The sequence below is a fragment of the Notamacropus eugenii genome, chromosome 1, assembly GCF_028372415.1.
Source record: "Notamacropus eugenii isolate mMacEug1 chromosome 1, mMacEug1.pri_v2, whole genome shotgun sequence".
NCBI classification, from domain to species: Eukaryota; Metazoa; Chordata; class Mammalia; order Diprotodontia; family Macropodidae; genus Notamacropus; species Notamacropus eugenii.
The window spans coordinates 176069049-176095923 of NC_092872.1; the positions used below are offsets into that span (position 1 = coordinate 176069049).

The 26875-nt window shown below is 38.8% G+C and overlaps 1 protein-coding gene across 8 annotated transcripts in view; it reads right to left on the bottom strand.

Annotated features, from left to right (window-relative positions):
• The window catches only part of ADAMTSL3 (ADAMTS like 3), a 562343-nt gene that overhangs the window by 295661 nt on the left and 239807 nt on the right, over positions 1 to 26875 (bottom strand). For all 8 annotated transcript variants that reach the window (XM_072619353.1, XM_072619328.1, XM_072619322.1 and 5 more), the window contains exon 5: positions 5110 to 5155. In XM_072619353.1, coding sequence (XP_072475454.1) covers positions 5110 to 5155 — 46 coding nt within the window. The remainder of the gene's footprint in view (positions 1 to 5109; positions 5156 to 26875) is intronic.

A 26875-nucleotide genomic window follows, 5' to 3' on the forward strand; every position in this document is an offset into this window, starting at 1 on the left:
AGGGAGGATAGAAGAGAGAGCAGATTGGTCACAGGGGCAATTAGAATGCTTGGGTTTGGGGGGGGGAGGGGATAAAAGGGGAGAAAATTTGTAACCCAAAATTTTGTGAAAATAAATGTTAAAAGTTAAATAAAAAATAAATAAATAAATTTAAAAAAATAAAAATAAAAATAAAAGAAAGACTTGAATTTGAATCCTGCCTCAGACACTTAGGTGTGTGAGCCTGGGCAAGTCACTTAACCTCAGTCTCTTTCGACAGATCTTCATCCAGGTCATGTCTTCTAACCGTAGGTGTCCCATAGGGCTCTGTCCTGGGCACTCTTCTCTTGTCCCTCTCTACTATTCCACTTGATAATCTCCCCTGGATTTAATAATAATCTCTATGCTGATCAATCTCAAATCTACCTATCCTGCTCTGACCTCTCTGCTGACCTCAACTCTTGCATTTCCAACTCTCTCATCAAACTGGATGTCTAACTAACATCTCAAACTCAACATGTCCAAAACTGAACTTATTATCTTTCTCTCAAATTATCCTCTCCTCCAAACTTTCCTATTACCGTTGAGGGCACTACCATCCCCCTTGGTCTCACAGGCTTGGGATCTAGGTGTCATCCTCAGCTCCTTACTATTTCTCACCTACCATATCCAATCTGTTTCCAAGACCAGCTGATTTCACCTTTGCAACATCTCTCAAACACAGCTCCTTCTCTCTTCTGTTACTGCCACCACTCTGGTATAGCTCCTCATTACCTTAGGCTTGGACTATTGCTGATGGATCTGCCTGCTTCTAATCTCTCTCCTCTATAATTCATTCTCATTTAGCTACCAAACTGATTTTCCTAAAGCATAGGTTTGACCACATCATCCCCCACCTCACTCAATGAATTCCAGTGATTCTCAATCACCTCAAACACTGAATACAAAATTCTTTTCAGCATTCAAGCTCTTCATAACCTAGCCCCATACTCGCCTCCATTATCTTTCATCTACTTCTACCTCATTCCGCACTATACTCTTTGTTACAGTGGCACCAGTCTCCTCACTGTTCTACTGGTAAGACACTCCATCTCTTGGCTCTGAGCATTTTCTCTGGCTATCCCCATGCTTAGAATGCTATCCCTCCTCTGCTCCACGTACTGGCTTCTCTGACTTTCTTCAAATCACAGCTAAAATCCCTTCTTCTATAGGAAGCCTTTTGCCTTCTCTCTCTTATCGAAGACACTTAATAAATGTTTGTTGACTGACTGACTGACTGACTTACTTCTCAGCTTCACCTTCCTCATCAGTAAAATGGAGATAGATAACAATGATACTTACTTTACAAGGTTGTTCTGATAGAATGAGATAACATACATAAAGTGCTTCACAAACCTTAAAGGGCTATATAAATGCTAGCTATTATTATTATGATTTTACTCACTGTAACATAAACTCCTCTGTACAGTGACATTATTTGTCATTTAATTCTATTACCCAATCCAAGTGTCACCCTATTAAATTATGAATGAGTCTGTTGTCAAACTGCTATCTTCATTTCTTTTTGATGTCTTTTCCCCTTCATTTCCTTATTATGCATTCCTTCTAACTTACTATAATCTGGCTTCTATCCCCATAACTCTACTGCTCTGTTTAAATTCTAAACACCTCTGTCCTATTTATCCTTGACCACTTTGTTCCTTTTCACATTTTGGTATATACTCTTTTAAAACTCTCTCCCTTTTGACTGGACTAGCCTGGTACAATTCCTACCATTCTCATGGCTAGTTTCTTCCTCTTCTTTCCCCCTACGCTATTAATATCATATAGGCCTCAGTTCTGGGGCCTCTAATTTTTTCTCTCTACAGTCTCTTCCTCACTAAACCCATTCATTTCCATGTCTTCAACTACTATCTCCAGGCTTATAGGAAGAGGAATGCATAGCTCCAGTCCTGACTTAGATAATCTCATCACATTTAGGATATTTTTACTTTGAAGACATATCAAAAAGACTCCAATCAGAATTAATCTTTTTTTTTCCTTTTGAAAATCTGTTCCTTTCTCTGTGCTGTCATTTCTACAGAAGGCATCAACCTATCTCCGAATCAAAGCCTAGGAGTAATTCATGTTCTCTATCCATCATCATCTATATCTTCTCTGTAATTATGTCTGTCAAGTGTTCATTTGGAATAATTCTCTGAAATATGTTCTTCCTTTCACTCCATTCTATTTTCACTGTTTTATTCTAGAAAACTTATCACCCTGTGTCTTGACTATAATGACCTCCTACCTGGTCTTGCCCAGAGATTTTTAACCTGGTGTCCTTAAACTTTTTTAAAATACATTTTGACAGTTATATTTCACTATAATTTATTTACTTTGTAATATCATATATTTTATTTCATGAATTTACTACCATTACTCTGAGAAGGGGTTCACAGGCTTCATCAGTCTACCAAAGGGGTCCATGGACACAAAAAAGTTAAGAACTTCTGCAGAGTCTAGATTCTAGAGTCAGTGGCTCCTGTCTCTGCATATTATCATTCAACTGATCTTTCTAAAAGAGTTTTCCACATTTCACTCTACAGTTTAAGATCATGCAGTTGCTCCAAGACACCTATTGTCTTTTTATTACCTATTCATCACATTTGCTTAACTGTTCTCCCTTCACCAAGAAGAAAGAGGTCTTGGAGAGCAGGAATTGTGTTTCATATAATCTGTTTATATTCCTCACTCTGCTAGGCTATATAGATATTCAATAAATAATCAGGGAATCAAATTGAACTTTGTGGATGTAACTATTGTGGACAGATTGTAAACTCTTTAAGGAGCTATTTCATTTTGAGAGGTTCTGTTTCACATCTGCCCAGCAAAGTGCCTAACACCAGTAGGTGATCCAGAGAAGGTGCTATAAACCTCTTTTGCATTCCCTGCCTTGCTAGGCTACTCAGGTACTCAATAACTAACAAATGAATTAAATTGAACTGCTGTGGATATAACTTATAGTCCATAGTTCTAGACTTGATGGAGATAACTTCTTGCCACCAATGGCCTTTAGGATATTTTAATTTGAGGGTCCATTGAGGGCAAGGACTTCCAACTTTTTTTTGTCTTTGTATCCCCAGTGCCTAGTACAGGGCACATGTTTATTTTAATCATTTTCTGTTGTGTCCTACTTTTCATGACTCCATTTGGGGTTCCTTTGACCTGAAATGGTTTTCTATTTTCTTCTCCAGCTCATTTTCTAGATGAGGAAACTGAAGCAAAAAGAGTCAAATGACATGTCCAGGGTCATGCAGCTGGTAAATATCTAAGGCCAGATTTGAACTCAGGTCTTCCTGACCTGAGCTCTAGCACTCTATCCACTGTGCTAACTATCCTATAGGGCATGTAGTAAATGTGTAGTAAATGCTTGTTGATTGACTGATTGATTAGAAACCACTCAGAAAAAAACTAATAGGATCTCTGATGGTCTGTCAGCTTCCTAGGCTTCAAGCACAGGAAATTTCAGCTTCTATTATGCTGGCATACAGAACAGCAACAAGATGGCATTGGTTAGGCAGCTGTTGTGGCTGAAAACAAGTCAAGTCAACACCAAAAGACAGCTTTATATCAAGATCTAATACAATTGGCCCAGGGGTCCATAAGGGCCCCAAGCAGGAGTCAGCAAGGTGTAAAGAAAGAACTAGATTCTAGAAGTCAAGATATTCTATTTCTAAAAATCCTACATGTTTATTTTTTCAATAGTACCAGCATTAAAAAGCAGAACTTACCTCAGGTTGCCTGATTCTAGAGCAAAGTCTGGACTATTGGAACAGACTCCTAACTGGTCAAATTCCTAGTTGATTTCAAGTATCAGTTCATTTGCCATCTTTCTAAGCTTTCCCGGACACTCTCAGTTATCATGATCTTTCCCTTACCCTTAGTTACCTTATGTTCACTGTGCATATATTTAATAATGCTAATATATGTTCATACTGACTCCCTTGTTTGAAGGTAAGTTCTTTGAGGACAGAGAATTTAACTTTTGCTTCTGTATCCCCAAACCCCAGACTATTACATAGCAGATACTTCATAAATGTTCTCTGAATGAATGAATGATCAATGCTCTGTCTTCTTTTATACCTTAGCAATCTCTAGATCTCTGGGACTAAGGAAAGTGGCTCTTTCTGGTTAAAGAGATACTGAAGAAAACAGTTGCAGAAAGATTCCTGATAAGTTATTTTCTTTGCCTTTTCTTTCACTTCTCTTTAATCATAAAAAAATCACATTTCATTTTATAAAATCATTTCATTATTAACACTCTATTCTGTGGTCAGGCAGAGGAAAAATGTCCCAGCCTATTATAAGAAGGTAGCTGAATCCAGGATGAATTTTTTTGTCTGGTTTAATTTAACCACACTCACATAGGTGTGGCTTTAGTCAAGGTTTTGTCCTGGACAGGATGTGGAGATATTTCCAAATATGGAGATATTTTAAAACTTCTGAAGAATTCATGGAAAAAACAACAGCACTTATCAAGAACAACTTGAGTAGCATTGCCTATTACACATATATTTGGAAATTTTTTCTCTCATTCATATTGTCATAGCCTCAAACTCTGCTAAGCTTACTGTTCATATTAGCAAATTCCATTTGGAATGAAGGTATCCCCACAACTCCAGACTAAACAGAAAGGAACTGAAGAGTTTTCATTATTATCATCTTAATCTAAGTAGAGGAAGTCAAATGATCCTCAAACTGGTGAGCAGATTGTGTGAAAAATAGATATGCTATTATCCTTTCTGATCTTTACTGCTTTAAAAAATTGTAAAAGGAAGTCTTAAACATTTTTTTAAAATATCTTAATGTTGAACAATTTAGGATAAGTTCCTATGAATTCTCCCCAAATGTGTAACTTCCTTATAATTCACATGAAATATTTTGCATCCAATTTGGCAGTAAGGCATGCATTCACCAAGGGCAAATTCTAAATCTGTGGTCAATTAGGCAAACAGTCAGATCTCTGTGAATGGGTAACAAGAGAGTGAGGAAAGAGTATGTATGCATCATTAGCTTTTACATACATACCACAATAATATGTCTTTTTAAAGTTTCATTAGAATATTTTTTTTACATTACAAGACTTACATTATTGCTGCAGGTTTTGTATCGAATATTCTGCCCTTCACAGCTCCTAAGTAGAGAAAAGAGGAGAAAGATTCTGAATAAATCATGATCATCCACAAGCAAAAAAACCCAAGATAATGATTTTCTGTAAAACTCTACCTGCATGGCCTTAGACAGGTCATTTCATCTCTCTCTAGGCATGAGTTTCCTTATCTCTGAAATGAGACTGATGATTTAAGTTGATCGTAAGGGCCTCTTCCACTTCTGAATCTATGATCATACTCTTCTATCTATGGACACCTGGTAGTACAGTGAACAGAGTGCTGGACTTGGAGCCAAGGAAGAGCTGAGTCAAGTCAAGCCTCAGACACTAGCTGTGTGACCCTGGGCAAGTCATTCAACTTCTGCCTGCTTCAGTTTCTTCAACTATAAAAATGGGGATAACAGAACCTATTCTCTGGGGTTGTTGTGAGAATCAAATGAGAAAATGTTTGTAAAGTACTTAGCACAGTGGTTGGTTCTTAATAAATGCTTATTTTTCTACCTTAATTCTTTCCTATCAGTGCATTTTACTTCACTTTTCAAAGACTTTATCTTTAAACACTGTCATTCGATCAACAAGCATCTATTAAACATTTTCTATGCGCCAGGCACTATCTGAAGCATTGGGGATACAAAGTAAAAAGAAAAACTGTCCTTGCCCTCAAGGAGCTTACATTCCATTGGAAGCAATAATGGATACATAGCTCATTATATAAAAAATAAATGCAGAGTTCAGGGAAGGTATCTTTTGAAAGGAAAGCACTATTAGCTGGGGAGGTCAAAACCAAATTCAAATAAAGCAATTTATTCATAGCACTCTGTAAACCCTAGTGCTCTATTTGCCAGTCACTACATTTATCTCCAAAATAAACCACTCTCCAATGAATCTGTTACATAAATAATCAATTCTTTGGCTGTGCACCTGTGTAATATTATCTCTTTGCAACTTTACTTATAAATAGTAGGCTTATTTAGCACATTTTGATCACAGAAAATTAGGTGCATGAAGAGATTTTTATTTCAATATTATTATAAATACTGTAAGTAGTAGTCATCACATTCATATAGTACTTCAAGGTGTGCAAGTCTCCTAATATGTCTCACCTCTTCTAATCCTCCTGACCCTACCCTGGAAGTTGGGTGCTAGTATTAGGTCCAGTTTAACAGGTAAAGAAACTAACGCTACAAAAGTTTGTGATTTCCTAGGTGCACACAATTTCTAAGTTTCTGAGGTGTGCTATCAACCCACGTCTGCCTGACTCTCAGTCTCCAACCTGACCTTCTTCCCCCACACTGTTGCCCCAATCCTGGAGAACATCTGTGACTTCTCTGATGAAGGCATGCCTTCCATTAAGACAAATTATAGTCTTTCCCTAACTGAGTAGATGTTTTCATTTCGATTCAATTCAACAAGCATTTATTAAGTGCGATAAATATATGCAAGGTCCTTTGGTACAGAATGAGGCTACAAAGACACAAAGGTGCTCTCAGGAAACTTGCAATCTTTTATCATGAGTTACTGTGGGCAAAAAATTCCTTACCTAGTGATAGTCTTTTGCAAATAAGCCTTTCTGATCTTAGAGCAACTACCTGTCATTGGGTCCATTCTTACAACCTCTCCAGTCTGTATAAGGCCTCTGTGTGTGTGTGTGTATGTGTGTGTGTGTGTGTGTTCGTCCTTCATTGCCGAAGAAGACCATGCCATCAGAGAAATAATGACATGACCTGCACTTGACTTTGTTTTTTTGAGTGAGGGAGGGCTGTGCAAGTCACCAGCCTCACTTCTCCTCCACAGCCATTTGAATCTAGTGACCAGATATTCATCAGGATGACTGGAGATGACCCAGGATGAGGCAGTTGGGGTCAAGTGACAGCTAGTGTCTGAGGTGAGATTTGAACTCAGGTCCTCCTGACTCCTGCACTGGTGCTCTATCCACTGCAGCACCTAGCTGCCCCGATATAACCTTCAAGAACACAACAGTCACCAACTTAACATGATGAATAAGATTAGTGGAGGTAGGAGATACTCTTCAGGACAAAATAAACATGGAGTTTCCTTCATGGTGAGAACCAAAGAAGGTCTGATTACAGATGGCATTAGACAAATTTTACCTATCTAATTTTCACAGCATCTCACTTCCATCAAGGTCTTTCAAAAATAGAATATATTCCATTCCCTGTGTCCCCTAAGACCTTCCCCCTGCCAGAGTTTCCTTTGTCTCTAATGTCTTAGAGAAGATGATCCTATAATTCTTTTGGCAAAGATTCTTAACTTTTGGCCTGTGAATTAGTGGGTTTTCCCTAGTATTTTGATAACTGTATTTCAATAAAACTGGTTTCTTTTGTAATCCCACAATTTTATTAAATTCATTAAAAATATCTTTATGAGAAGGGGCTCTTAGCTTCACCAGACTGCCAAAGGGATCCATAATATAACAAAGGTTAAGAAACTTTGTTTTGAAGGGAACTCAAGGGGTTCAAGGTCTCTCTCTGTCTCTGTGCATGCTCTAAAATGTCACTCATTATGATGTAAACCTTGTCTAGAAGTGGATGATGTAGCCAAGCTTTTATTTCCTTCCTTCCTCTTTAGTGGGAATGAGAAGTGAGTGGCTGTCCTCTTTGGCTTCTCCCTTTCCTTTGACGGCTGGCCAAACACTTCTCTGAGAGCACTGCTTTCACCAGGGAAAACCCAGGGTCAAGGGAAACCACGAGTCTGCTTGTTTGGGAGGTGCTGGAGCAGTTTTCTGTCTTAAATCCCATTTTACTCATTTAAAATTCTTCACAATTTCAAATAATTTTACATATTTGTTAGTCTGGAGTATATGGAAAGACATGCCAGTCACCTAAAAGGGAGAATGTGGGGGTAGATTAGTGGTAAGGATGTTATTCATTCATTCAAAAAAAAATTTAATAAGGCCCTTCTGTCTGTCTGGCATAGTTCTATGACTTAAAGGGGCACAAAGGAAGTATCCTTAACCTCAGAGAGCTTATAGTTTACTGGGTGACATAAGACATGTAAATACTGAGAATAAAAAGCAGGAGAAATTAAGTGCCATATTTTTTGTCTGTTTGGGGGAATGGAGGGAGAAGTCTTTGGCTTGTGATTTCAGGCATAAAGGAAGATCCTAGACAAAGAAGCTCCTTCTCCTAATTCAGACAACTGTGTCGTCACTAAGATTTAGAGAAGTGACTTGGAGCCACTGAGACGGTAACTGACTTAACCAGTTCCACACAACCAGGATGTATCCAAGAGTGGAATGGGAAACCATGCTTTCCTGACAGCACAGCCCCTTCAATTCATGAGCCCACTCTGTGTGGAAGTGTAGAAAGGAAGTGCCATTGGAGTTCAGAGGAGGAAAAGGTCAGATCTGCTCAGAGGACTAAGGGAAAGGGCAGAGATAGTGGGGAAGCTTTCAAGAGGAAAGTGGGGTTTGTGTCAAGGTAGGATTTTGATGGTTTGTCCTAGTCGGCAAAAACTCCTCTTCTGCTGTCACATCAAGTTTATGCCAAAATATTGTTCATGTCATCATCTTGATGCCATGGTCCTCTTTGAGAAAGAAGGACAAACACAACCTGTGAGTGAGTAGCAACCTCTTCCTCCTTCTCCTCCTCCAAAACCCCCCAAAACTGCCTTTTTTCTTCTGGATTTACTGGCTACATCTCTTGCTCAAAGATCAAGCCTGAAACTCAATTCACTCTGGAGCTCATAGACTGGACAACAACTACCCAATGCAGAGTGGATTTAAATGCTAAATAGTAATTGTTTCTCTTTTACGCAAGAACCCTGAGGGTCTTCTGTTCCCAGTTTGATTTTTTTTTTTTTTATTAAAGGGGCCATCCCTTGAGTAACTACTTAAAGAAGCCTATTCATTGAATGGGTGTATCTCACTCAAAGTGAGAATGCTATGGGACCATAGCTGAAAGGGCCAGGGTCTCACATTGCAATCCTGGGCCATCTCCAGTCATCCTGATGAAAATCTGGCCACTAGACCCAGATGGCTCAGGAGAAGAAAGTGAGGCTGGTGACCTTGCACAGCCCTCATTCACTCAAATCAAAGGCAACTGCAAGTCATGTCATCATCTTGATGCCATGGTCCTCTTCGAGAATGAAGAACAAACATAACAACCACTTTAAACAAGGAAACACAAAGGAGGTTTCACAAATTCATCTGATAGTTGAAAACAATTGAAATTCTAAGATATCTGCCTGAATTTTTAACCCATAAATTCCTATATACATCACCACCTACCTCCTTCCCCAACCCATTCTATATGCTGACAATCTGTGTAACAGATGAGACCAGCACTGAAAGAACGATATGGAAATAAAACTCCCTGAGTAGACCCTACAGTGGTTCTGCATTAAGCTGAGTATCCTGCTATAGTGGGACATGTTATAATGAAGCTCTAGATGTTTTATGAACTTGACATGTTTCCTTGAAAATTCTCTCAAAATAATAAGTTGAATTTTATTATAATGACCACATTTCTGAAGGATTTCTAAAAACAAATCCAGTCCATCTCAGGATTAACTCTAGTGTATTCCAGGTATACCCAGTCTACACGTGTCTAGGGATGACACCACCACAACCATTTTGGGAATTTAATAGATGTTAAATATATAAACTAGGACACTTGTTAGCTGTGTGACAATGTGCAGGTCACTTAACCCTGTTTGCTTCAGGTTCCTCACCTCTAAAATGAGCTGGAAAAGGAAATGCCAAACTGTTCCAGTATCTTGGCCAAGAAAACCCCAAATGGGGTCACAAAGAGTCAGACACAACTGAAACAAATGAACTATAGCGATAAAACATATACACAAAAGTCTTTACTATTCCTCAATCTTCTTCTCTTATGATCTTCTGGATCACAGATTCTCATCAATTTTCTCCTCTGTTCTCTTTCTTTAATTCTCTCTTGGGCTTTAGTATCCACTTTCCTTCTACTATCGCTCTATAAGAGGTAAGCAAGCAAAACTCTAAGAGTCATAACATTATCAGAACCTATATTTCTATTACAAAAGTAACATGAGAATTATTTTTTTCATTTAAACCTGAAACACATCTTATTTACATTTCCTCTCTAGAACAAGGGAAATGTTATCCTAACATACTTTGCCTATACATTGTCCCTCATATTACATCTTCAACTTGAGCAGAGGCCAAATGTGGAGCCTCAATAATTTTCATCAGAAATCATTTTGTGGGTGGTACAGTGAATGGAGTGCTAGATGTGGAAATCTGAATGCCCAGGCTCAAATTCCATCATAGGCATTTACTAGCTATGTGACCATGGAAAGTTTCCTCATCTCTAAAATGGGTATATTAATAGCACCTATATTTCATAGGGTTGTTATGAGTATCAAATAGGATAACTGATGTAAAGCATTTTGCAAACCTTAGAGTGATACATACAGTTATGCCTTCTGCATTGCAGCTTTCCCCATTGCAGTTCTGATATATTGCAGGTTGGCATAAGGAATTCAATGGGATTGGGGGAGGTAGTTTTGCAGAAGCTACAGATGACACATGAAGGCTTCCAGGTAACAGAGAAAAAGTTTAGAAATGCAAAAATATGTAAAATATATGTATAGTATTGTATAATATCAAAATATGTTATCTTTTAATACTGTAAACACCTCCATAAAAGAAAAACAACCATACTTCTCTGGTATGAAGGAAAAGCCATAAAATTTTATATGGATGTTCTAAACAGGGACACAGAGTCCCTAACCCCTGCACTGTGGAAGCTAATTTTGAACCTACTAATATTCTGCTTTAGTCTAGGCCATAGATTACAGGAGGCAGGACTAGAAAGGACCTTAGAATTCCAATCTACTCATTTTACAAGGGAAGAAACTAAAATCTAGAAAGATTTAAATTAACTGTCCGAGTAAGCAGCAGATTTAGAATTCAAATCCATCTTTCATTCCCTTTGGAGAAGATCTGTATTATCTGCTGTATCAAGTGGACTTCATTCATTGCTAAAGCAACCAGTCTCTTTATTCATTTACCAAGGAAAAACATATCCTGTAAAACATTCTCTTGCAAGTGAACAAGTCAAGGAAATCTAGGTACTTTTTTTTGGATAACTGTGATGAAATCACTTTGGCTGAACTGCTTTTAAAACTTGTTAAATGTTTAAATTGTTGTTTCAAAATATTTTTTCCTGATGGATATAAAAGGTTTTTAGAAATGAAGAGCTCTATTCAATTTATATTTGATTCAGTGTGTGATATGGTCAATAGGTACAATTTCATCTGAAGTTGCATTAGAAGTAATTATTGCATGCAAATTTTAAGGAAAACAGCTAGACTTTTAACAATTAAATTTTCTCTTTCTCCTCTCTTTCTTCTTCTTCTTCTTCATCTTCTTCTTCTTTTCCTCCTCCTCCTCTTCATTATTCTATTTTTCCTTCTCCTCCTATTTTTCCTCCTCCTTTTCCTTTTCTCTCATCCTCTCTCCAAAAATTCTGCCTTCCAAACAAAAAGAAAGCAAACATCTATGTGTAACAATGTCAAACACTCAGTATCTTGTGTTTGGAGAAAAGCAAAAGGCTAAGAAGGAAGGAGAAAAGACAAATCAAAGTTCTCTTATCAGTTTAGAACAATTAGAAAAGGATACTTTCTCTATAATTATAAAGTTGTTGGCACATGAAGGCTTTGAAACATGAGGACTTTTGACTCCTTGAACTGAAATTCTACAGGTGCTTTAAAAGTTCCCCCCTTATCCACCAATTCTAAATTAAAAGAATCATGACAATTTGCCAGAAAGTAGTCTACTTACGTTTTTATGAATGGGAATAGCCAATTACTGTACTAGTTAAAATGAGAAAAGTACTAAATTGTGTCAAAGAACTTGCTTCTTTAAAAAATTTTAATTTATTTTTAGTCTTCAACATTCATTTCCACAAGATTTTGAGTTCCAAATATTCTCCCCATATCTCTCCTCCTCCCACCGCAAGACATTCTGATTACCCCTTGCCCCTATCTGCCCTCCTTTCTCACCCCTCCCTTCCCTTATCCTCATATTCTCTCTTTTCTTGGAGGGCAAGATAGATTTCTATACTCCATTACCGGTATTTCTTATTTCCCACTTGCATGCAAAAACAATTTTTAACATTTGTTTTTAAAACTTTGAGCTCCAACTTCTCTCCCCTCCTCCCTCCTCACCCATCTCCACTGAGAAGGCAAGCAATGCAATATGGGTCATGAAGTTATGCAAAAGACTTCCATAAAAGTCATGCTGCGAAAGACTATATTTCCCTCCATCCTATCTTGCCCCCCATTTATTCTATTTTCTCTTTTGACCTTGTCCTTCCCCAAAAGTGTTTACTTCCAATTACTCCCTCCTCCCATTTTCCCTCCCTTCTATCATCCTCCCCTCACCCTACTTCTCCCCTTCTCCCTTATTTTCCTGTAGTGCAAGACAGATTTTCACACCAAATTGAGTATGCATGTGCATTCCCTCCTTAAGCCAAATGTGATGAGAGTAAGCTTCACTTTTTCCCTCTCACCTCCCCCCATTCCCCTCCCTTGAAAAAACTTTTTTTTGCCTCTTTCATGAGGATAATTTCCCCCATTCCATTTCTCCCTTTCTCCTTCCAATACATTCCTCTCTCACCTCTTAGTTTTATTTTTTTTAGATATCACTCCTTCCTACTCAACTCACCCTGTGCCCTCTGTCTATATGTATATAATACCTCCAGCTACCCAAATACTGAGAAAAGTCTCAAGAGTTACAAATATTATCTTTCCATGTAGAAATGTAAACAGTTCAACTTCATTAAGTCCCTTATGATTTCTCTTTCCTGTTTACTTTTTCATGTTTCTCTTGATTCTTGTGTTTGAAAGTCAAAATTTCTGTTCAACTCGGGTCTTTTCATCAAGAATGCTTGAAAGTCCTCTATTTCACTGAATGACCACTTTTTCCCCTGAAGTATTATACTCAGTTTTGCTGGGTAAGTGATTCTTGGTTTTAATCCTAGCTCCTTTGACTTTTGAAATATCAAATTCCAAGCCCTTCGATCCCTTAATGTAGAAGCTGCTAGATCTTGTGTTATCCTGATTGTATTTCCACAATACTTGAATTGTTTCTTTCTGGCTGCTTCCAATATTTTCTCCTTGACCTGGGAACTCTGGGATTTGGCTACAATATTGCTAGGAGTTTTTCTTTTCAGATCTCTTTCAGGAGGTGATTGGTGGATTCTTTCAATATTTATTTCTAGAATCTCAGGGCAGTTTTACTTGAAAATTTCATGAAAGATGATGTCTAGACTCTTTTTTTGGTCATGGTTTTCAGGTAGTTCCACAATTTTTAAATTGTTTCTCCTGGATCTATTTTCCAGGTCAGTTGTTTTTCCACTGAGATATTTCACATCGTCTGCTATTTTTTCATTCCTTTGCTTTTGTTTCATAATTTCTTGATTTTTCATAAAGTCATTAGCTGCCATCTCCTCCATTCCAATCTTTAAGGAATTATTTTCTTCACTGAGCTTTTGGATCTCCTTTTCTATCTGGCCAGTTCTACTTTTTAGGGCATTCTTGTCTTCATTGGCTTTTTTGATCTCTTTTGCCATTTGGATTAGTCTATTTTTTGAAGTGTTATTTTCTTCAGCATTTTTTTGGGTCTCCTTTAGTAAGCAGTTGACTTGTTTGTCATGATTTTCTTGCATCATTCTCATTTATCTTCCCAACTTTTGCTCTACTTCTCTTACTTGATTTTCAAAATCCTTTTTGAGCTCTTCCATGACCCGAGACCAATTCAGATTTTTATTGGAGGCTTTTGATGAAGGAACTTTGTTTTCTTCTGTTTGCATGCTTTGATCTTCCTTGTCACCAAAGTAAGATTCTATAGTCTGATTCTTTTTCCGGTTTTTGCTCATTTCAGCAGCCATTTTCTTGACTTTTGAACTCTTTGTCAAGGTAGATCTCTGCTTCTAGTGGAGGTGGGGGATGTATGGTCAGTCACTAGATTCTGCCACAGTCTGCGAGCCTAGAGCTCCAGAAACAGTCTCTGTCCTTGCTGCTGTGGCTGCTCCCTCCCCCACCTCCACCACCCTGGGGTTGAGGTCAGACAAGCTCACTCTCCCACATTGGTCCCACAGGCTTTTTCCACTGACCTTCCAATTTGTCCTAGGTGTTTTGGAGTCCTGAATTTTGGAAACCACCACAGGTGTGAGAGATTCAGTCTCCCCAAGGCCTGTTCAGGTCCTGTCTGTGCTGGTGCAACCCATGCTAAACTGCACTCTGCCCTCAATGTGGTGTGATAGGCACTTCCCTGCGACCTTCCAGGATGTTTTGGGCTGGAAATTTGCTTCACGAGGTCATTCTGTGAGTTCTGCAGCTCCACAGTTTTAGAGCCATTTTTTACAGGTGTTTGACTAGATTTAGGGGCAGTGGTCTAGAAAGTGTGTGCTGTTACTCCATCATCTTGGCTCCACCCCCTTAAAGAGTTTTCTTCAAAAAGTTGTTATATAGCTTTGAGTTCAATGACTTTCACACTTTTTTAAAGCCAAAGATAAACAAGGTTTATTCAAGATACTTCAATACTTTTTAAAGGAAGAAGGTGCTAATTTGTCCCTCAGATAAATGTATGCCTTTGACAAAAGCTTATTAATTAGACCACATTACCATAACTCAGGTACCATCATCACTTAGTGTCAGCTTGTCCTAATTATAAACAAAAAATCAGAGAAAAATAAAATAAAACAGGTTGGGTCCTGAATTTGAACAAATGAAACTACAAAACAAGCCTTCATCATTAAAACAAATACAACTCAAATTCTAACAGAGGAAGAATTCAACAAATTATACAACACATCAAATGACAAATTTATTCAACATAAACCCCCGTCAGTATATGAGGGTGCCCATCAGCCCTTTAAATTTGCTTTGATAGGAAGGGTTTTTCTCCCTCCTCTTAAGTTGTCTGAAGATTTCTTTTTCTTTACTGCTTCATTTTGCTTGTGTTAAAACAGAGGCTTTTTCACATTCAACACTTAGTCAGTCCTTTGGCTGGCCTTACTTGATACAGCAAGCTTATGCCACAGTCTCTTAACATGTACATAAATAACCACTTTATGAACCAGGCACAAAATGAAATGCAAGTTATTTAAAAGTTAAGGACACAAGAGCCTAAATTTCCTATACAAGAATTTGCCAGCTTGCTCTAGAAATAACTCCCTTGTCCCATGGTAGCCAAAACACAAAAGCACTGCCTTCAAATTTTTAATTTCATCTCAATGACTATGAAAGCTAATGATTGTTAGAGCATATGAGAATCTGAAAATGTTGTTTCACAATTATGTATTTCCTACTCATTACAATAATCCTAATAACCTGAGATAGAATACTTTTAAAACCATAAATTTATCAGTGCATAGAAAACATATGTTGTCTCCACATGGGAATATATTAAAAATATTATTAAAAATGCACTGGAGCTTATACTGCTACAATTTATAGCAGTAGCTTCACAAATGCTAGTACACTGGTAGTGTACCTTGACTCAGATATTAGTGTATTAAAGATCTCGTGTATGTTTTGTAGAAAAAAAAGATATTAACTTCTGAAATAATAGCTAACTTAAGTCTTGTATTTTTCATTGCTGGTACTTGCCTAGAGTATCATGTTACAAGTTCTTCAAGAGAAAGGGATTTTTTGGCTAGCTTACTGTACAAAGCACAAACTAGCCAAAAGGTATTAAATGTAATTGAATTTTTAAAATAACAATTCACAAAGAAATTAACAAGTGAAAATTATATCTACCCAAATTCCCTGAATGTTGAATTTAAAGAGAGGTACACACATACTCTCGAAAGTTCTAGGGCGTCTTTGTTTTGAATATAATTTCCCAAGCAGTACCCTTCTTCCAGAAGGGATTGACCACAAGGGTTCAAGATTTATAAAGGCTTTATAAGTCTCTGAGGCTGTTCAGGGATAGAGAGCAGCCATAAGATTTCCAAAAGAAGTAAGTGATACTACTCTGGGTTTCTTTTCAACATCTCAAAGCACTTCCCAGACTTATAGGGGAGGTTGTTAAACACTGGAATGGGTCTGGAATAATTTAAGTATGACCATATCTAAAGGTGGAGAGCTAGGCACTGTGACTTATTAAGGGTTCATCCAACCCAATTATTTCTAGCAGTCTCTCACTCTAGGCAAGTATGTACAACAACCTACCAAGCAAAAAGGAGACCTTCTTTTCTAAAGCAAAGACCCAGTGAGGCAAGACCTGCCAAACTGCTTTCATCATGTTTCTGAGTAAGCCAGGCACTGAACCCAAGTCTCTTCATTCTTGGTCTTTGTTCTAACCACCAGACCACACTTCTGTTTTATGATGATGACGATAATAATACCTTCCATTTGTAGAATACTTTATGGTTTCTGAAGAGCTTTTATACAGTTTCAGAAGGAATAGGTAAGTGTCCTGACTTTGAGGCTTAGACAAGTTCACCTCAGAAGAAGAGGTCATGGACTCGTGGACTTTAGAATTGGCAAGGGTCTTAGATGACATTTAATCCAACAGTTACCCAAAGGAAAAAAAAAGGGCAGCTAGGTGGCTCAATAGATAGAGTGTCAGACCTGAGTTCAAATGCAGCCTCAGGAACTATGTGACTCTGGGCAAGTTGCTTAACCTGATTTGCCTCAGTTTCCTCATCTGTAAAATGAACTCAGAAGGAAACGGCAAACCACTCCAGTATCTTTGCCAAGAAAACCTCAAATAGGGTCACAAAGAGTCAGACATGACTGAAAAAAAGATTAAACAAACAAGAATGACCTGAAAAATAAATCTCCTTACCAATCACCGCAAGGTTCCATCCTGCCTTATGCAAAGCAGAGGGGATGGACCCTAGTACTCTTACTCAACAATTGATAAGGAACTCATTGCTCACTCTTCTAAAGCAGTGACTGGACAGCAAGCTATTCATTCTACACATCGAAAATATATTCTCTTTAGTGGGGGTTAAATGAAGAAAATGATCCTATATCTCTATACCTCTCTATCAAAAAAATAATCTTATAGGATTAGGGAACCAAAAATAAGTTTTTTTAAAAATGAGCAGGTAAAAATATTAAAATATGTGATAAAAAATTTGATTTCATTGATAGCCTCCACTGAGGCTCTCCTTCAATCAATTCAGATTACAGACTTATGTGCAGTTTATATCTAATGACTTATCCAGGGTCACACAGTGTGTCTGAGAGGTGGGATTTGAACCCATGTCTCCACTCCAAAAACATCTATCTGCCACTATAAATATAGTAATGTCTGACTCTTTGTGAACCCAAGGACCATACTGTTCACGGGGTTTTCTTTGCAAACATACTGGAGTGGTTTGCCATGTTCTCCAGTGGATTAATGCAAAGAGAAGTTAAGTGACTTGCCCAGGGTCACATGTCTAAGGCAGGATTTGAACTCAAGTTTTCCTGTCTCGAAGTCCAGCTGCCTATCTAGAGTCAAGGTGGCCAAATCTCAGATACTATCTATCTAAATAAAAGTCCATACTACATGTGGACCAGTTTTTCTATGTTAGAGAACTATCTATATTATATATGTTGCTGTTTATTGGTCAGCCTTCATTTTCAGAAAGGACCAATGGCATCACACGTCTTGACTTGTACATGAATTGGATCCAAGGGAGCAGAGTTGCAGAGTCATCAAATGACAAGACAAGAGCCAAGACAACTGATGATGACCCAGGATACAGTAGATGACCTTGGTGTCTTTGATGTCTGACGAAGCTCTAAGTGCCCCAAAGCACCTGGTTCAACCTGCCTTTGTGATCATTGAAGCCAGTTGTTCTTATCCACCCATTCCAATGGGAAAAGTCTTCACATCCTTGGGGTAGACACCCCACTAACTCACCAACATGTCTGAGGACTGTTAGTTACCCTCAGCCTGGTTTAGCCCATCTTCTTAAGTTTAGCCCAAGATAGTTTTACTAGAGTATGATTGCTATACATCCTACAGCTTCTTGGAGCCACAGGTGAGAGCTGGGTGATAAATGATTGCCAAAGGTGGATTAAGCAGCCAAGAAAAAGGCTCTCTTGCACCAGAGAGGCTGGTCCTCATGAATACCCCACATATATTGCAACATGGGAGACACTGGCACAGGACCGCTCAGCGTGGCGTGCCCACATCAGAAAGGGTGCTGTGCTCTGTGAGCAAAATAGAATTGAGACAGCACAAAGTAAACATGGGATGCACAAATTTGGAGTATCCACCCTAAGTATTCACACAGACTACTTGTGCCCAACGTATGGTAGAGCATTCTGAGCTCATATTGGTCTGATCAGCTACAGTCAGACACACTGAAATTTCACATCATCATGGTGATGTCGTACTCTTCCAGAACAAAGGACAACCAACCAACATATATAATACATAACCCAAACAACTAGGCAGATCATTCCTATTGTATTCTACCCACCATCCCTCTACTATCAAAGCTCTTTAAATTCTTAGACTATCAGACCTAGAACCGCTCTTATCCATATAATCCAAAACCCTAGTTTTGTAGGTGACATAAGTGAGCCCCAGAGAGGCCGTGACTTCCTCAAAGTCACAAGGAGGAAATGGTAGAGCTGGGATTTAAACCCAGGTTTCCTGACCTATGCTTATCTTCAGTGTGGCTCCTCTCTTCATTGAATTGTCCCATTCTGTTCTACACTTCCAGTTCTTATCCAGTACATATAAATATTTTAATTCTAAAACCTCCAAATCCAACTTTCCCAATACCAACTGGGTCTAACAATCCCTATTTGTGACAGAGTAAATTAAAAAAAAAAATAAAGGTAAGGCTATGCAAGGGGCAGATCTGTAACCTATGGATTTTGTAACTCTTACAGTGCTGGACCAAGACTGACCACAGAGTAGGTGCTTATTAAGTATCTGTTGAAACGAATTCTCTAATCACTTTCAGAGGAATATCTTGACATATTATAATGGTAAGATTTAGATACTGGATGTTTTAATAGTTATAATAATATTTATATCTATATTGCTTTTGGAATTTACAAAGTACAGTCACATACATTTCTTCAATAGTCTATAGGTAATGGGCATGATGTGTTTTGTAAATTCTAAAGCAATATATATCATAATTTCATAACAATCATATGAGTTAGATAGGTCAAAAATATTATCTTTATTTCACTTAATCTCTCTAGGCCTCAATTTCTTTCATATGTATTTAAAAAAAAAAAAGGATTCAATTAAGTGATTCCCTCAGATATTTTCCAACTGAGCTATTCAACTGTGCTAACCAGGTTCAGTACAAACTCATGTCATATAATTTCAACTGAGCACTCCCTGCTATTTTGCAATATTTTTATTCTTTTGGGATCATCCACACTTTTCACAGCAGTGATTTCAAACTTCTTATCTCCTCAAGTCTCCTAAACTTTCCCTTTTGAAAGAAGGAATCCTTTGGTTCCCTCTTTCAATGAAGGAAGGAAGGAAGAGGAACTTCCTTCTTGCTTCTTAGCCATTTGAACTCTCTCTTCTTGTCTGTTCCTCCAGTCGTCCCCCTTCCCCCATCATACCCTTCACATCTCCCAATTTTTTTCATCTTTGCTACAGCCTCTGACCAAGAATGGTTCTTCTTGCCAAGGCATGATTCAATGGAAACTGCACTGAATTTGGAGTCAGACAATCCATAATCCCACCTTTGCCAATTAGTGCCTGGGTGAATTTGGCCATACAACTTAACTATTCTGTGCCTTAATCTTCCCAGTACTAAAATGACCAGGTTGGACTAGGTCGGTGCTAAAACCTCTTCTACCCCTAAGCCTGCAATCCTACTTATGCATTTGACCACACTCCCTCATATCACCTAAGGGAATGTGTCCCTTTGATCATTCTCTATAATTTGTTTTCAATCCTTTCTTATCCACTAATTCATCTTCTATTGCTTATGCACAAAACCAATCAACCAACATGATTTACTTGCAAAAGTCTCTCACAAACTTAAAAAGAAATCATTTAACTTTGCCAGACTCTCAAGCTATTAAACTATAATCTTTCGAAGTCAAATTACAAGAGGGGAAAAAGCTACATATATGGTTGCCTTCCTCACCTGTCACTTCTTAAATCCTTTCAGTCTATCTACTGACTCTAACACTCCACTGAAACTCTTTCTCCAAGAGAACTAAAGATTCCTTAGTTGTTAAATAAAAAGGTCTTTTCTCCATCCTCTTCTCCCAACCCTGTTTTTTCCTCAGTTCTCCTACCTGTGTCATTATTCTTTACCAAACCGCTTTGTTTGATTGTCTCTATCCATCCATCACTTACCTTCTAAGCCTGGCTAACTTCAAGACTGATTCTATATTGGGCCCCCTTCTCATTTTCTATACCCACTGCTATTGTCAGCTTTCAAGGATTTCAATGATCATTTCTATGCAGGTGCAACCCTAATTCCTCTCTTGATCATCACACAGAAGCTGTTCCAATCTCTTCTTTATCTCCTCAAGCCTCCATAAGGAGGTTCAGTAAAGTAATGCTTTCAAAATGTGTTGTACTGAAAACTCACACCAGCAGCAGCCTGCCATACCTTTTGGCTTGGATATTTTTGTCACTTCAAATTCAACATGTCCAGAATGTAAGCCGTGATTGACCTCTCAACTCTCCCTTATTTCAATTTCTCTGTTACTACTGAGGACACCACCAGCTTTCCCATCACCCAGATTCACTTGGATTTTCCTGATTCTTCCTTATCCCTATTCTGGCCATATTTAGTCAGTTAGCAAGTCAGTAACTTATTTCTATATCTGCCTCATGTGTCTCCTCCTCTCCACTCACAGCCACCCCACACATACACAACTGAAGCCTCCTAATTGTTCTTCCTGTTTCCAGTCTATCCCCTTTGGATTCATATTCCACATAGCTGCCAAATAATCTCACCAAAATACAGGTCTTCTCTAGGGTCATCCACTGATCCTGATGGCCTCTAGGATAAAATAGAAACTCCTTAGCTTGGCATTTCATCTTTACCATTCTTGCCTCAGCTTACCCTTTTAGTCTTTTTCTGCAATACTCTCTTTCATAAACTCTGTATTCCAGTCAAACTGAGCTTATTTGGTGTTCTCTAAACTTGCAATTTCATATACTGCACCTTTCTCTTCATTTAGGTTGTTCTACCTTTCCTAAAAGGCAGTTAGGTGACATAGATAGAGTGCTGGGCCTGGAGTCATGAAGATCTGAGTTCAAATCTAGCCTCAGATACCATAACAGCAAGGACCCCAGCATACACAGGAGGGTGTGCTGTACAGGTTTTTAGATTTGCTTTTTTTAAAAGGAAAGCAACTTCTAAGGAGTCAACAATCACTTTAATCAAGCACATATATCATTCACTTAGTCCAGGGGGAAATGTCAGCACCCTGAACTTCGGAGAAAATACAAATAGAGAAATAAAGATCAACAGACAGGGCTTCCAACTGTCTGAGCATAAGCAACACATATATGGTTACCAGAGAGAGAATCACCACCGTCTGGGTTTTCAAAGTGGGGGTGCTCCTTAGAGGCTTCCCAGAGTCTCCTCTGGCACACAAACCTTCTTCCCAAAACTAATCCCCCAAAGTAAAACAGCACCTCAGAGTCTTTATAAACTTTTCAGAGCCAAAGAGCATCACAACTCCTGAGAACCAGTGCCTCATTAGAAATTAACAAAAGTGTGGGCCTTCCAACAAAAAAAATCTCCCCTATTCAACTTCCTTTAATGGGCAGGCCCATTAATAGGTGGGGAAGATGTTTAACACTCACAAGCATTACCTATACTTACCAGCTTTGTGATCCTGGGCAAGTCACTTAACCCTGTTTGCCTCAGTTTCCTCATCTGTTAAATGAGCTGGAAAAGGCAATAGCAAACCACTCCATTATTTTTGCCAAGAAAACCCCAAATAGAGTCACAAAGGGTCAGACACAACAAAAGGACTGAATAACCTTCCCTGAAATATATTCTTCTGACCTCTGCCTCTTAGAATCCTTCAAGACACAGCTCACAGGGCACCTCCTACAGGAAAACTTTCCTGATTCCCCCCATTTGGCGGTCTTCTCTCCCTTATCAAATTGTTTTGTATTGGCTTATTCATTTAAATGTTTTATTTCAATCCCTACCCTCCAATCTTCAATGAAATCTAAGCTCCTCAGCACCTGGAACTGGTTTTGTTTTTGTTTTGATTTGCAGATACGTGAATAAATGCTTATTGAATTGGAGTGTATTATGGCTTTCCCAGGTTCACAAAGCTAGTAATACAAGAGCCGGAATTCAACCCTCAAACTTCTGACTTCAAGTTCAGGAAGGATTCCCTTATTTTCAGGCTCCCAACCTGTGCCCTCTATTTGGAAGACTGCAGCCTCCCTTTCCTACAACAGGCACCCTATGGAAGAAGGCAGGGACATCCACTTACTCAACCTAGGCTCATTCCACTTCTTCCTTTGCTTCACTTTCCTGCACCTGTTTTTTGCTGTCATTGGGACCTCCATTCTCTTTATCTCTTGGTACTTTCTTAGGCCATTACCCCTGCTCTGACTATATTTTCCTTCCTCTCCCACCTCAAACCTAGAATTAGCCATATCAACTCAACAATTTCCTCTGTTCTCTTGTCCCACTGCTCCACTCTTTCTTCCTTGGATCCCCCTCCATTTACAACCTCCACATCACCAACAAACTGTTGAACAAAACTGGAGAAAGTCTCCAATGTGCTGACTGGGCACATTATAAATTCATATTATCTAATTTTAACATGAGATCATTGTATCCTCTTTCATTCCCTCTCTTTCTCTGATCTCTGCTCTGGTGTCTTCTCTACTTCCTAAAACCACGCCCAAGTTTCCATCATCCTTAATTTTTTTAAAATCTTCACTAGACTCTACCATACACTCAAGCTGCCATCCTATAGCTCTCCTCCCTCACTCAGGAACTTCTTCCTAACCTCTGCCTCCCCAAAGTCCCCTTTTCCTTTGAGATGAAGTTCAGCTTCCATCTTCTGCCATGAAGCCTTTTCTGATCCCACCATCTGCTAGTACCCTTCCTCTGAAACTACTTGGTATTTCACCACTTTACATATAATCCTATTCTTTCATTTTATATTTATATATTTTTATATATACTTGTCTCCCCCATTAGAATGTAAGTTCATTAAAAGTACAGATTGTTTCATTCTTTGTACTTGAGTTCCCAGTGCCTACCACCAGTGCCTGACATATGCTGTTAACGTTTGACTGAATGTTAGTTGTATCTGACGCTTCATGACCCCATGGACATGCCAATGCTGTCCATGACGTCTTCTTGGCAAAGATAATGGAGTTATTTTCCAATAAATTAAGGCAAACAGTGGTTAAATGACTTGCTCAGAGTCACACAGCTAGTAAGTGTCTGAGGTCAGATTTGAACTAATGCCATCCTGACCCCAGACCCAGCAGTCTATCCACTTAACACTTAGGCACTAAATTAAAAACAAGAAACATCCAACTGTTGATTGGCTGATTTTTAACCATACTATTTCTAGTCAATGGGCTATGGAATGCATAGGAAACATCTATTAGTCTAACTCATACAGACCTAGAAAAAGGGGTTCTTAATCTGAAGACTAAATTTGCTCCAAAAAAAGTAATACCTATTTTTCAATATAAGTGGTTTCTTTTGTATTTCTATATATTTTATTTTATGCATTCAAAAACATTAATCTGGAAAGTGGTCCTCAGGCTTCACCAGACTATTAAAGAGGGCCACGACATAAAAAAGTTAAAAATATCTTTTTGTTTTTCAGTTGTTTTGGTCATGTCTGATTCTCTGTGACCACATTTGGGTTTTCCCTGTCAAAGTTACTAAAGCAGTTTACCATTTCATTTGCCAGTTCATTTTACAGATGAGGAAACTGAGGTAAACAGGATTATGGAACTTGTCCAGGGTCACACAGTAACTAAGTATCTGAGGCTGGATCTGAGCTCAGGAAGATGAGTCTTTCTGACTCCAGGTCCAGTGCTCTATCCACTGTGCCACCTAGCTGCCCTCTAAACACATTTACCCTAGAGGTACAGGGCTTCCCATCAACAACACGTCACCCAGCAGCAATATGGAAGCAGGCATAGGAACAAGTATGATGAGAAGAGCACTGGACCAGAAGTCAGAAAGTCTAGATTTTAATTGGGGCTTCACCATGTATTGGCCGTATGACCCCAGCATTTCTCACTTCATCTCACATGTCACTTTCTTAATCATGTAAATAACCAAAAATGATCATTTGTATCTTAAGTTCTCTTTCAGTTGTAATATTTAGGCTTCTGTGCATCAATCCCAAAATTCATTCTATATTCTTTGCCAAATGTATATGACTAAGCACATGGCAAGAACCCCAAAATACTGGTTTCACTATGAAGACAGCCATATGTGAATCTGATGGATCCAAGTTTCAATCCCAGTCCTAGCAGACTAGAGCCATGAGGCCAGGAGTGTATGAAGTGAGAGTGAATGACCCACTGGAAAAGAGAAATGAGTTATATGAATTTACCACTTCTAGACAGTTAGGAAGGAATGGAGAATGGGGAGTGTCTTATGAATCAAGCAAAAGTCTTACCTTTCCCCTAGATAGGTCACTGGTATCGGAAGTCAGTGGTTTTTTAGCTTTTAAAGGCTAGGTAGCTACTTGGACAGTCTGGAAGGGGTGTTGGACCAAATCCCAGAAGCATATATAGCACTTAGGAAAAGTACATTCTGGATAGAATCAGTATAATTTTTAATAAATCAAAACCATAGATGTATCTATTTTGGTTGACTTACAATAACGTGAAAGCAGCAATTTACGGTCACTAATTTATTCTTATGGCAGTTTTCATCAAACATACACAACCACTATTTTAGCAGAAGCCCACCTGCCTCCATTCTCTCTGAGTCAGTGGATAAAGTTATATAAACAAAGGCCAAATAAGGAGAAAAAGAAGTATTTCTTCTCCTTCCTAAGAAGAATTCTTCCATCGGCATTCTCGTCTATCCCCCTGCTGCTTCATTCAGGACCTTACTCCCTTCCTTATTTCTTTTTGAATCTTCCATCTCTCCCACTTCCCTGGTTCATTTCCACTTGCTTACAAAAAACACTCAGATTTCTACTTAAAATGACCTTCACTTGACTGCTGTGTCTCTCTTACCACCATCCCACTTCTCTTTCATTGCTAAACTTTTAAAATAAATTATTTTTATCAGGATCCTCAGATGGTGACAAGAGGTCAACTTACCCTGCAAACATTATGGAAACCAGCAGAGAGCAGTGGAGCCCAGCTAAACAGAAAACACAGGAAGAGATGAGCCCAGGCAGTCCAGGAAGTGTGGAAATCATAAGGGAAGTAAAGTATTGAGGAAGGCAGGCATCACTATTTGGCAGTTAGTCAGTCAGCAAGTACTTACTGAGCACCTACTGTGTGCCAGGCACTGGGCTAAGCACTGAGGGAACAAAAGAAAGGCAAAAAGTAGTCTCTGCTCTCAAGGAGCTCACTTGCTAATGGGAAAGACAACATGCAAACATCTATGCACAAAAAACAGACAAAAATAAATATGTACCATAAAAATGTTTGTATAAGAAACTGGAGATAACCAATGGAGGGAAGGCACTAGCATTAACGGGGATCAGAAAGGCCTTCTTGTAAGAGGCACTGGATCACACAGGCTCAGAGAGTTAGAGCCAGATGAATCTCAGAGGTCATCTAGTGCAAACTCCTCTTTTTACAGATGAAGACATGAGGTGGTGAAGGGTGGGGTGCATTCAATTATCTGTCCCAGGTCATGGGAGGCACAAGTGGCACAACAGCGATTTGAACACAAGTTTTCTGACTCCATGTCCAAACTGCTTTCTCCCTTTCTGATGAGAAAGACAAACATAACCAAATAAACACTAGAGTGAAATCAGTGTAAGTGTCAGCTTGGAACTGGAGATTAAATGGAAGTGGATAGCGCAAAGCGGGCTAAGGGAATATGAGCCAGAAGCATTGTCAGGTTGGGCAGGGATGGTGAATGTAGATCACAAAAACTTTAAGTATTAGAGCTGAAAGGGAAGTCAGAGTTTGCCTCATCAACCTCATCACTTTATGCTTTTGGAAACTAAGTCTCAGTGAGATGAAATGAGCCAGGTCACACAGCTAGTTCAGGAAGCACCAGGAGTAGAACCCAGGTCATCTGACATCTGACCCCTTAGCTCCCCCCCACCCACACACACCTTAAAGGCTCTTTTCTACTACATGAAATCTATCCAATAGAAATGTAGATACAATTGTCTGCTAAAAAGGTTCAGGTAGTTTGTGGGCTTCCTTTGGAGAGGGCACAGTGGTCCTACCCACTCTTAGTGTCTAGGGTATCATATCTGTAATCCCTTCAACTGCTTCTAATTCCTCATCATCCACTCCCTTTTTAACCCTTTGCCAAAACTCTTGAATCCCTTTTCAGTTCTCTCTCTCGTTCTCTCTCTCTCTCTCTCTCTCTCTCTCTCTCTCTCTCTCTCTCTCTCTCTCTCTCTCTCTCTTTCTCTCTCCCCCCTTTCTCTCCCTCTCTCTCCCTCCCTTCCCCTTTCTCTCCCTCTCTCTCCCTCCCTTCCCCTTTCTCTCCCTCTCTCTGCCTCCCTCCAATAATCAAATAAAATCCAGTGGTGTTTGCTAATGTTTCTCCTGCTCTTTGTGTCTGCAGCAATTACCAATGACAGTCATCCCCCTCCTTTACATACATCTTTGAAACATTAACTTTATAAAAATAAATCCAC